This window comes from Microcaecilia unicolor, chromosome 8 (assembly GCF_901765095.1).
Source record: "Microcaecilia unicolor chromosome 8, aMicUni1.1, whole genome shotgun sequence".
In the NCBI taxonomy this organism is placed as follows: Eukaryota; Metazoa; Chordata; class Amphibia; order Gymnophiona; family Siphonopidae; genus Microcaecilia; species Microcaecilia unicolor.
Genome location: NC_044038.1, coordinates 13,215,868 through 13,228,331, shown reverse-complemented (window position 1 = coordinate 13,228,331; position 12,464 = coordinate 13,215,868). Strand labels below are relative to the sequence as shown.

The 12,464-nt window shown below is 47.0% G+C and overlaps 1 protein-coding gene and 1 long non-coding RNA gene across 2 annotated transcripts in view; both read right to left on the bottom strand.

Moving 5' to 3' along the window:
• MMD2 (monocyte to macrophage differentiation associated 2) overlaps positions 1 to 12,464 on the bottom strand; it is a 30,697-nt gene that overhangs the window by 10,435 nt on the left and 7,798 nt on the right. The window contains exons 2-4 of the mRNA XM_030212030.1: positions 9,846 to 9,927; positions 4,740 to 4,900; positions 625 to 699 (exon numbers count right to left, since the gene is read on the bottom strand). Of these exons, the coding sequence (XP_030067890.1) occupies positions 625 to 699; positions 4,740 to 4,900; positions 9,846 to 9,927 (318 nt within the window). The remainder of the gene's footprint in view (positions 1 to 624; positions 700 to 4,739; positions 4,901 to 9,845; positions 9,928 to 12,464) is intronic.
• LOC115476561 lies at positions 7,481 to 8,328 on the bottom strand. Its single transcript, XR_003943197.1, has 3 exons — positions 8,310 to 8,328; positions 8,084 to 8,086; positions 7,481 to 7,570 (listed from the first exon to the last, which is right to left on the bottom strand). It is a non-coding gene; the product is annotated as an uncharacterized LOC115476561 (long non-coding RNA).

Here is a 12,464-nt window from a genome sequence, read left to right as displayed (position 1 = left end):
CCCTGAGCAGAGCAGTGGGTGCAGGCAGTAAGGGGGTGCATTGAGGGGTCAGGGGACGGGCACAGCTGACAGCTGTGCACCTGTAAACTACAGTTCCATGACTGCTCAATGCACCCCCTTACTGCTTGGAGGTGGAGGGAAGGGGGTTTGTGATGCACCTGGAGGAGGGGATGTTCCGCACTGGGTGGCAACCAGCCTAGATACCTCACTGCAATGCAGACTCTTCTCCTCCTCCTCCTGACTGGTTCTTAGACTCCTGGTGGGCACAATACCAGTTCCACTGTGGCCACTCCTGGAGGGGAATACCATGGCACGTGGTTCAGTTCTTACCTGCTCTCTTCTCTATGTATATACTCTGCACTAGGAGAAGCACTGATCTAGTAAAGGGGGTACAGCTCCCTATAAGCAAAGGGTTCAAACAGAGTCCTAACTTGCAGGCTTAAGAAACTGTTCTTAGGAGGCTCAGAAATAGAAAGTTTTAGAGTTATCAGGCCACTGTCATGAGAATATTCACAAGGCTGAAGTCAGTCCTGAATACATCCCTACCTAGGTCCCCCGCCTAGGGTTCATCCTCACAAACCTGCGAATATGCAAGAATCTGTTGCCTGGGCTGTGTGAACTCACCAGGGGGCGTAAGAGGCTGCGATAAAGAAATATATCACCATCCTGTCGAACATGTGTAAGCAGTGCTCCATGGTTCTGCAGACAACAAACGGAAAGAACAGTTGGTTATAATAAAGCCAATTTAGCTTAACAAAACAGATCTGCTTTATCAAACTCCTGGAGAGAATTTTCTTTTAGCACAAAACTACATAAAAAAAATAATGCCTGCTAGTGAAGAAAAGAAGAATTTTAAGAGGAGGAAACAGAGCAGCCTGGAAACGTTAAGTGCAGCATACAGGAAACAGGAGTTCTGGGCTCAAGGGGGGGGGGGGGGGAATAAAATAAGCATATTTTTCTTCAATTTATAGTGTCAGCCACCAAGAATACTGGGTGTCGCAGAAAAAATTATATCATTCTGCCTTCTGTCTGAAACAGATTCCAGTAAAGTTTCAAACATGAACCCAATGCAAAGCCACCAACCCCCAGATTCTATAAAGGTCACCCAAAATTGGGTACAGATCCCAGATTGGCGCCCAAAATAATTAATTAATAGGCTCCAGTAATTTATTTGCGCTAACAAGCACTTAATTGGCACTAATTAGCATTTGGGCCCCAATCAGGCTATGCCTTATTTTGTAACAAAGGGTGCTTAAATTGGATTGGGTGTGGCCATGGGAGGGACATGGTCACACCCCTTGGCAACTCAGATTTAGTGCTAAAAAATGCAAGGTCATACACTTAGGTTGCAAAAATCCAAGGGAACGGTATAGTATAGGGGATGATGGAATTCAAACCTGCGTGGGACAAACTCAAAGGAATCCTGTTTAGAAGAAATAGATCCACGGAATTTTAGTGGAGATTAGGTGGCGACTCCAGTAATCAGGAAGCAAAACCGGTGCTGGGCAGACTTCTACGGTCTATGCCCTGATTGTGACTGTGAATAGATATGGATGGGCTGGAGTGAAAATTTTAAGGGGCTTTGACGTTAGCTCCAGAACTTAGTACAAGAACAGTGCTGGGTAGACTACTACGGTCTGTGCCCTGAGGATGGCAAGGGCAAATCAAACTCGGGTATAAAGTATCACACACCATGTAAATGAGTTTATCTTGTTGGGCAGACTGGATGGGCCGTACAGGTCTTTATCTGCCATCATTTACTATGCTACTATATGTTACTACTAGTGGAACCCAGCCCGTTTCCTCAACAATGAAATAGGCCCTAGAAAGGCTTTGTAAGCGATTCCCCTCCCCTCCATGTCCAGTGATTCTTCCCTTCCCTTCCCTTCCCTCCCCTCCCCTCCCCTCCATGTCCAGCGATTCTCCTCTTCCCTGCCCTCCCATCCCCTCCCATCCCCTCCCATCCCCTCCCCTCCCATCCGTGTCCCGCGATTCTCTTCTCTCCTGTCCTCTCCTCCCATCCCATCCCATCCATGTCCATCGATTCTGCTCTGCTCTGCCCTGCCCTCCCCTCGATGTGCCGTGATTCTCTCTTCCTTTGTACCTCATCGTTTTCTGGCTGGCTTCCCTTCCGTTGATAACATCCTGACGTCAGCTCGCCTCCAGCGTTCCCTTCCCTCTCACTGTTCCGCCTTCTGACGTCATTAAGTTTTGATGCGAGGGCGGGGCAGTGAGGGGGAATGGAACGCTGGAGGCTGGCTGACGTCATGAGATGTTACGAACCCAGGCAGCCAGACAGCAATGGAATGTTGGAGGTGCAAACTATTATATAGGATGTTACTCTTTGGGGTTCTACATGGACTATTGCTACTAATTGGGATTCTGGAATCTTGTAACTCTTTAGGATTCCAGAATCTTAGAACTTTTAGTACAAGAACAGTGCTGGGCAGACTTCTGCGGTCTGTGCCCTGAGAAAGGCAGGGACAAATCAAACTCGGGTATACGTATAAAGTATCACATACAATTTATCTTGTTGGGCAGACTGGATGGACCGTACAGGTCTTTATCTGCTGTCATTTAATTGTGTATGAAAGAAGAGCGAGACTTGGGGGTGATTGTGTCCGATGATCTCAAGGTGACCAAACAGGTAGAAAAGGTGACGGTCAAAGCCAGAAGGATGGTCGGGTGCGTGAGGAGAGGAATGACCAGCAGACAAAAAGAGGTGCCCTTGTATAAATCTCTGGTGAGGCCCCATTTAGAATGCTATGTGCAATTCTGGAGACCACACTTATGAAAAGATATAAACAAGATGGAGTCGGTCCAGAGGGCGGCTATAAAATTAGTCAGTGGTCGCTGTCTTAAAGCATATGGGGACAGGCTTAAGGCTCTCAATATATATATTTTGCAAGAAAGGTGAGAGAGAAAGGGATATGATAGAGACATTTAAATACCTCTGTGGCATTAATGTACAGAAGGTGAGCCTCTTTCAACTGAAGGAAAACTCTGGAATGAAAGGGCATAGGATGAAGTTAAGAGGTTGTAGACTCAGGAGTAATCTAAGGATATACTTTTTCATGGAAAGGGTGGTGCGATGTGTGTAATCACCTCCCAGTGGAGGATGTTGGAGATAAGGACCGTGTCTGAACTTAAGCGTGGGACAGACGTGGGATCTCTTAGGGAAAGGAAGACATAGTGATTCCTGCGGATGGGCAGACTGGATAGGCTATTTGGCTCTTATCTGCCATCATGTTTCTATGGACAGGTTACAGAATAGCGGAGATCTGTGTCCAAGTTGCGAGGCAGGATTTACATCAGGTTTCAGCTGGTGTAAGTCCTCGCGGCCAAAGTTGAGCACCAAATTTGACACTCAACTCTATTCTGTAAAGAGTGCTGAGCCTGAAACTCCCTTTCTAGAATATCATTGAGCTTTGAATTTTATCGGTGCTGAATTTTCAGTGCCATTTATTGAATTTGGCCCCAAATACCCACATATATAAGGCAACTTTGGCTTTCAAATACTTGTGATCAAAGTTATAATGCTAGGAAGCCATCTTTGGTATAAAGGATCAGAATAGATGCAATGGGAATAAGTGATTCTCCAGTCCCTGCAGTGTGACACCTTTTGTCATTTCTAATTTCGTGGCTGGAATGATAACTTTGCCCACAATGATACAGCCATCCATAGCCAGCATTCGGAAAAGTACCAATACTTGCAGAGGTTATGGCGATCTCCCTGGTTATCTGGATGCCCACCTGTCCCACGTTTGACTTTGATATAGACACAAGAGGAGCATGCATGAAGGATGGGGAGGAGAGTTTGGAATGGGATGAGAAGCAGATTATCTTTTTGAAAATAGATATGCAGCTAACTTGTTAGGGAACAGTTACGATATTGTACCAAGATATTGTACTAGTGGAACCCAGCCCGTTTCCTCAACAATGAAATGGGCCCTAGAAAGGCTCTCTTGTAAGCGATTCCTTTCCCCTCCATGTCCAGTGATTCTTCCCTTCCCTTCCCTCCCCTCCCATCCCCTCCCCTCCATGTCCAGCGATTCTCCTCTTCCCTGCCCTCCCATCCCCTCCCCTTCCATCCGTGTCCCGTGATTCTCTTCTCTCCTGTCCTCTCCTCCCATCCCATCCCATCCCATCCATGTCCATCGATTCTGCTCTGCTCTGCCCTGCCCTCCCCTCGATGTGCTGTGATTCTCTCTTCCTTTGTACCTCATCGTTTTCTGGCTGGCCTGGCTGGCTTCCCTTCCGTTGATAACATCCTGATGTCAGCTCACCTCCAGCGTTCCCTTCCCTCTCACTGTTTCGCCCTCTGACATCATTATGTTTTGACACGAGGGCGGGGCAGTGAGGGGGAATGGAACACTGGAGGCTGGCTGACGTCGTGAGATGTTACGATGGAACAGTGGAGGTGCAAATTATTATATAGGATGTTACACTTTGGGGTTCTACATGGAATATTGCTACTAATTGGGATTCCGGAATCTTGTAACTCTTTAGGATTCCAGAATATTCCAGATATTGTACCAAGATGAGATTTTAGAAAACCAACTAAAGCCAAGGATGGTCATGGCATGGCCCATTGTTGAATATGAGTTTCCCGCGAGGTTTATAGACCTTGTCAGAGACTCATATTCCCGTTCTTTTCCTTTTCTATGAATCCGAGTCACACTGTCCCTTGCTCCGTTTCAGACTGAGGTGACAGATTCAGAACGGTTAGCCTTTCTCACCTGAGGTGTCTCTTCTTCCAGGAAATGGTGTGAAAGATGGTGGATACAATGAAGAGTCCGCATAAGCCAAAGCCATAGATCCAAGCTGAGATGGTCTCCCATTGATCATCAGAGTGGAGATGAAGGATGGAGCTACCAAGAATGCTGGGGATGATCCATAACTAAAAGTGAAAGAACAGCATTGTACTACATCATAGTTCTATTTCATTAGTGAAGCTGTATTTTTGGGAGGTTTTTTGCTTATAAAATGAAAAAGCGAGAAGAAGAACTGAAAGAGAAAATAGAGGAAGAAATATACTAAGAATAATGCTAGTTGTGTTTTAATAGAGCATTTTACCAAAATGTCTTCACATAGAAGAATAGGGGTAGTTACTGTGCTATGTTAAAATTAGCAATTTTATAGCAGCCAATTTTATCATGCAGGTCACTAATTTGAGGTACCCTTATTTGGCAGCTTGACCTCTAATGGTAATATTGTAAGACTAACACTAGGGGGCTTTCAGTGCAATTTTGAAACCCAACATCAATTTGGCAGAAGCTGCCAGGGATTACTGCTGTCCCCATCACCACCCCCCACCCCAACCATGTGCTTGGGAGTTTACCAATATATATTAATACAAAATTACAATATAAAATAATCATAATTATTATTTTTATCATTGACTGTTGATCATTTTATATTCTTTTATTTATCATAAATACTACCAGTACACACAATGAAAAGACACGTGGGGAGTTATGGATTTCTATCATGATCAAGCACCTTTCTGACCTCATTTGCAACTTTCTTTAAATTAACCCCCTTATTTTCTTATTCCTGTTACTTATACCAGTGGCGTAGCCAAGGGTGGGCCTGGGTGGGCCCACGCCTACCCACTTTGGGCTGAGGCCTACCCAATAGCAGCACACCTATGATGTGGCTGGCAGGGATCCCCAAGCCCCACCAGCTGAAAACTCCCAACAACTGTCCCTCCTGCATACTTTGTAAATAGCAGATCTTCGCCTGCAGCGAGCAACAACTGATACATACTGTTTGCACCGTCCCCGCAGCCTTGGCTCTGATGTATTCCCACCTATGCAGGAACAGGAAGTTGCATCAGAGGGAAGGCTGTGGGGCCAATATGAGCAGAGTGTGTTAGTTGCTGCCAGTGAAAATCTGCTACTTAAAAGGTACGTGTGGGGAGATGGGATGTTTGAGAGACCATATGCTTGCAGGTGAGAGAGGAGAGACCAAATGACTTGTGGGACAAGGCAGAGTTCTTCTGCCCACCCATTTTGGACCCAGGCCCACCCAAAATTGGGTGTCTGGCTACGCCCCTGGCTTATAGTCTAGACTGTCTATGAAAGTGTTTTATTATGTACTGTGTTGACATGCAGTACCTTGTATGTTTGAATATTTTTACTGCTGTAATTGTCTTTACACCGCTTTGAGTGAATTCCTTCAAAAAGGCGGTAAATAAATCCTAATAAATAAATAAATTATATGAGGTTTTTATCAGATGCAGAGCTTGTACTCAAAGACAGTGGTGTCAGTCTTGCACTGAAGCTAAAAAAAAAAATGGTCTCATTTTCCTGCAACATTATAATGAACAGGCCAGTTAACATGAGAAGATTTATTTTAGTTAACCTCAAAGTCATTGTTGACTTCCATTATAATTTGACTTCAGTACAAGTCTACTTAACGAGCAATGAATTTTCCCTTCATTCTGGTCTTTGGTACACAACTGACACACACGATAGTCGAAAAGTGAAGTATTATTTCAATGAGCTCATAGCAAAGTGAGAGAGAAAATATTCAGACAATGACATCATGTTAGTTTTGTCACCTGTGAAAATGCTACAGAATCGTTGAAAGTTTGTAAATACTTTTTATTCGTTTTCACAACCAGCATGATTCAGGTCTCTGGTACAAGAAGGGCCACTCCTGCAGGCCAGGACAAATGTATTTGTATGGGTTCTGGGTTGTGATTTTGCTGGTTTGCAGGGAAATGTCTCTTTGCCTCTCAGTCAGATTCAAATACAAAAAGGGACAAGATTTAAAAGGCCCTATTTCCCACGGGGCAGTGGCGTACCGAGGGCGGGGCAGTGAGGGCGGTCTGCTCCGGGTGCACGCCGCTGGAGGGGTGCAGAAACCAGCCGCGCGGCTGTCGGCTCCGCTGGTTCCCTGCTCCCTCTGCCCCGGAACAGGTTACTTCCTGTTCCGGGGCAGAGGAAGCAGGGAACCAGCAGAACCGCGCGGCTGGTTTCTACACCTCTCCAGCGGCGTGCACCCAGAGCAGACCGCCCTCACTGCCCTGCCCTCGGTACGCCACTGCTCCCAGCAGGTAAAAAGGCACCGGGGGGGGGGGGGGCGGGGGGGATATGCCGGGGGGGGGGGGTGTTAATGCGCCGGGGGATGTCGTGCTGCACCTGGAGGGGACGGACACCGCTGCACCCGGTGGGGGGGAGGTGCGCAGCAGCGATCCGCCCCAGGTGGCAGCCGATCAAGGATCGCCACTGCCACAGAGCACTACATAGAAACATGGCGGCAGATAAAGGTCAAATGAACCATCCAGTCTGCGCATCCACTGTAACCCCTAACTCTTCCTTTTCCTAAGGGATCCCACGTGCTTATTTCACGCTTTCTTAAACTCTGACACAGAACTGGACTCCACGACCTCCACCGGGAGGCCACTCCACGCCTCCACCACCCTTTCTGTGAAATCGTACTTTCTTAGATTCCTCCTAAGCCTAGTCCCTCTTAACTTCATCGTGTGCCCCCTCGTTCCAGAGCTTTCCTTCAGTTGAAAAAGGCTCACTTCCTGTACGTTAGTGCCCTTGACATATTTAAACTACACCATGAAAAGATAGTTCCCTGTTCTCCCCTTTCCCTGCCATTTGCCTGGGGAGGAGAAAGATTTCATGAATCCAATTAGCTTCTTTCAGCTGCTTCCAGCTGCTTCCAGCTTAATTATTTCTTTGGCTAAGGGGGTCTTTTTCTAAGGCGCGCTCACGTTTTTAGCGCGCGTTAAATGTTAGAGACGCCAATGTATTCGTACGGGTGTCTCTACTGCGCACCTATTTTTAGCGCCTGTTAAAAATGTGAGCGTGCCTTAGTAAAAGACCCTCTAAATTTATTCTACTACATTTATATATTTACTCAGCACATAAGAAGTAATGCCAAATTGGGAAAAGACCAAGGGTCCATCGAGCCCAGCATCCTGTTCACGACAGCGGCCAATCCAGGCCAAGGGCACCTGGCAAGCTTCCCAAACGTACAAACATTCTATACATGTTATTCCTGGAATTGTGGATTTTTCCCAAGTCCATTTAGTAGCGGTTTATGGACTTGTCCTTTAGGAAACCGTCTAACCCCTTTTTAAACTCTGCCAGGCTAACCGCCTTCACCACGTTCTCCAACAACGAATTCCAGAGTTTAATTATGCGTTGGGTGAAGAAAAGTTTTCTCCAATTTGTTTTAAATTTACTACACTGTAGGTTCATCGCATGCCCCCTAGTCTTAGTATTTTTGGAAAGCGTGAACAGACGCTTCACATCCACCTGTTCCACTCCACTCGTTATTTTATATACCTCTATCATGTCTCCCCTCAGCCGTCTCTTCTCCAAGCTGTATAGCCCTAGCCTCCTTAGTCTTTCTTCATAGGGAAGTCGTCCCATCCCCGCTATCATTTTAGTTGCCCTTCGCTGCACTTTTTCCAATTCTACTATATCTTTCTTGAGATGCGGCGACCAGAATTGAACACAATACTCAAGGTGCGGTCGCACCATGGAGCGATACAACGGCATTATAACATCCTCACACCTGTTTTCCATACCTTTCCTAATAATACCCAACATTCTATTCGCTTTCCTAGCCGCAGCAGCACACTGAGCAGAAGGTTTCAGTGTATTATCGACGACGACACCCAGATCCCTTTCTTGGTCCGTAATATTTGATTACATGCCTCCGCATAACCATCTGAGGTGAGTCGCAAAAGAAAAGCGCGCATCAAAAAGAGACAACATTAAAAATAATCTGGCCAACGTTACTCCTCCTCCTCCTCCTCCAAAAACTTCAATTAGGACCTTGTTAAGTTTGTTTGATATTGATTTATAGGATTTTAGAATATTTCCTTTCCCTGGGATCCATGTTTGTTCTGTCTATAATTTCCAAGCGGACGGATTCATTTCTCTGCTCTTAAGTTCAAAATTTGACTCTTCATAAAAAATGGATTAGAACAGAGGAGGGTGCCTGTTATTTGATCAGAGGGCATTCCTGGTCACAGGCTCGGTGTCTGTTATGAATTCACGAGTCTTTTTGTTTACGAGTCTTTCATTCAGCAGTGACAGGATTTTTAACAGGTTAAGAAACCAAAGCTGCGTATATAAATTCACTCCTGACGTTTCTTTAACAATGTAGAAACAAATCAGGCAAAAGTGGATGGCTATCGCAAAGTGGTGTGTGAAGCAGGGGTGTAGCCAAACCTCGGCGGGAAGGGGGTACAGAGACCAAGGTGGGGGGGGCATAATTTAGCCCGCCTCCCCCACTGCTCCCGACCCACCCTGCTGCCGCCAACCTCGGCGGGAAGAGGGTCCAGAACCCAAGGTGGAGGGGGGCACATTTTAACCCACCTCCCCCACTGCTTCCAACCCCCTGCCGCCGCTGCTGCCGCCGACACCCCCTGCCACCGCCAACCTCCCTGCTGCCGCCGCAAGGTACCTTTGCTGGTGGGGGGGGATCCCCAACCCCCGCCAGCTAAAGCGTTTATCTGTCCCGTGCTGGTCTCGCACTTGCTTCTGTTTTCAGCACGCCGTGCACTGCACGCTCGTTTTAATGAAACTGAGCATGTGCGAGCATGCTCAGTATCATTAAAACGAGGGCACGCACGGCGCAACTGGAAACAGGAGAGGAGGCAAGTGCGAGACCAGCGCGGGACAGATAAATGCTTCAGCTGGCGGGGGCTGGGGTCGGGGACCTCTGCTAGCCAAACCTGGGGCCCAGAGCCAATTTTGGGGGGGCAGGCCCCCATGGCCCCCCCATGGCTACTCTACTGGTGTGAAGTCATCACGGGTACCCCATCCCTCCTCCCAAACCCACAAAAAACAGGCCTACCCTCGGAGACTTACAGCGTGTGTGGCACAGTTTGCAGCATGTTCATACTCGGTGGGTTGATACCTTCGGTTGGAAGGAACCCGGTTATTCATGAACCTGAAACATACACACACACACAAAAAGAGGCAGAGAGGCTCAGTTTAGCCTGGATAATACAGCCTGGTCATGGACAGAAGAAATGCTTCATATGACTTCAAGTCACTAATACTAACAAAACTTTAAAGATCAGTTGTTAAAAGGATTTATATTTATTTATTTATTTGTTTGTTACATTTGTATCCCACATTTTCCCACTTTTTGCAGGCTCAATGTGGCTTACATATAACCTTTAACGGTGTTATATGGGCTAAGGGGCTCTTTTAAGCATCTCACGTGTGCCCAATGTGCGCCAAAATGGAGTTACCGCACGGCTACCGTGTGGCTCTTGTGGTAATTTCATTTTTGGCGTGCGTCCGATACGAGCGTCCGAAAAATAATTTTTATTTTCTGCCGCACGTATCGGACGCGCACCAAGTAGCATTTGGCGCACGTAGGTCATTACCGGCCAGTTACCGCGTGAGACTTTACTGCTAGGTCAATGGCTGGCGGTAAGGTGTCAGACCCAAAAATGGGCAAGTGGCAATTTTCATTTTGTCGCACGTCCATTTTCGGCAAAAATTTTAAAAAGGGCCTTTTTTTTTATAGGTGCGCTGAAAACTGATTCTGCGTGTGCCCAAAACCCGCGCCTACACTACTGAAGGCCATTTTTCAGCACACCTTAGTAAAAGGACCCCCTAAATCCCAGAGGGTACACCAGAACCCTCTGGGATCAGTTGTTAAAAGGATTTAGATGGGCTGGATGCCCGGGTGAAACTTTCACCACAGCATGGCAGCTAACTGTATGAAAAAGAGGTCAGAGGTTAAACCAAGGGTCCTCAAATCCAGCCCTCAATGTGCACAACCTAGGCTAGTTTTCAGGAGTTCCACAACGAATATGTATGAGATCTATTTGCATTTTACTGCCTCCTTTGCATGCAAATAGATCGTATCCATATTCATGGTGGAAATCCTGAAAACCAGGCTGAGTTGTGGACCTTGTGGACTGGAGTTCAGGACCCCTGGACTAAACTATGTGAGTCCTGTAGGGACAGAGAAAGTACCTGCATAGAATTTGTAAACTGCTTTGGTTGTACCACAGGAAGACAGCTGCCAGGTGAGTCTCCAGGGGAGTGGCCGTTTCCCCAAATGGACTTCCCATGGCACCAGCACTTATCTGTGATGTGATCTGACGATGCCGTTGGCAGTTCGCTCTCCATGCCCTCAACCTGGCTACGCTTCTGGGCAGTATATCAAGTCCGTGACCTTTTGTAATGTTGTATTTTGAAGTGTACGTACATATGGCTATTTCTTTAACTGGGTGTCTTCAATTAGATGCACTGAGGCTGCACTGCGGGAGCCTGTTCTGGAATGGAACTAAGGTGCTGAGGTTCTGTTCTAGAATCCAAGCGTAACCCAGTATCGGCGCACCTAACATTTAGATGCCTGCACTTATGCCAGCCATAGAACTGATGAGGTAGTAGGAACGGACCGACCCATTGGGCAACCAGGCAGTGCCTGTGGACCCAGAGGCTCCAGGGGGGTCAGAGGCTCTGCTCGGTTTCCCTTGCCCGCTTCTGCGCACTGCCCCTGCCTATGTCCTAAAATGTTGGCCGCAAACTCTCGCAAGACCTTCTTGAGAGGTCACAGACACCATTTTAAACTGCGGAGCTGCCGAAGGCAACAGCAGCAACAGCAGGGATGGAAGAAGGTGGGAAAGGGAAGGGAAATGGGACTTGATATTCCGCCTTTCTGTGGTTTTTGCAACTGCATTCAAAGAGGTTTTACATAGTATATTCAGGTACTTATTTGTACCAGGGGCAATGGAGGGTTAAGTGACTTGCCCAGAGTCACAAGGAGCTGCAGTGGGAATTGAACTCAGTTCCCCAGGATCAATGTCCACTGCACTAACCACTAGGCTACTCCTCCACTCATTCCACCAATAAGAGCCAACCTCATCAGTGATGTCACAATGGCTTGATTGCCCAATACTTGGCTCACTTCTGATATTGTGATGTCATAAGGGAAAGGGGGAAAGGGAAATGGGACTTGATATTCCGCCTTTCTGAGGTTTTTGCAACTACCATTGAAAGCGGTTTACATATATTCAGGTACTTATTTTGTACCAGGGGCAATGGAGGGTTAAGTGACTTGCCCAGAGTCACAAGGAGCTGCAGTGGGAATTGAACCCACTTCCCCAGGATCAAAGTCCGCTGCACTAACCGCTAGGCTACTCCTGCACTCCACTCCAAGGGGAGAGCGGAAGACATGCTGCTGGACATGGAGGAAGGTAAGGGCTGTGGAGATGGCAGTAGAGTTTGGGGGCAGGAGCAACAGGGGCGGCGGCGGTGAGGGGCACCGAGTACTCTCAGTCCACCCCTGTGAGGTAGTGACGTGTGTAACTTACCGTAAGTTCTGTATGGAACAAAAGAATAAAAAGAATGTTTTTGCTCTATTGTGCATATTTTCTGGAGGTCTTTCCAGCTTTCAAACATATATTACAAAATGTAAAAAAATATATATATACAAACTGTCACCTCATAGTGTATGCAGCAGTT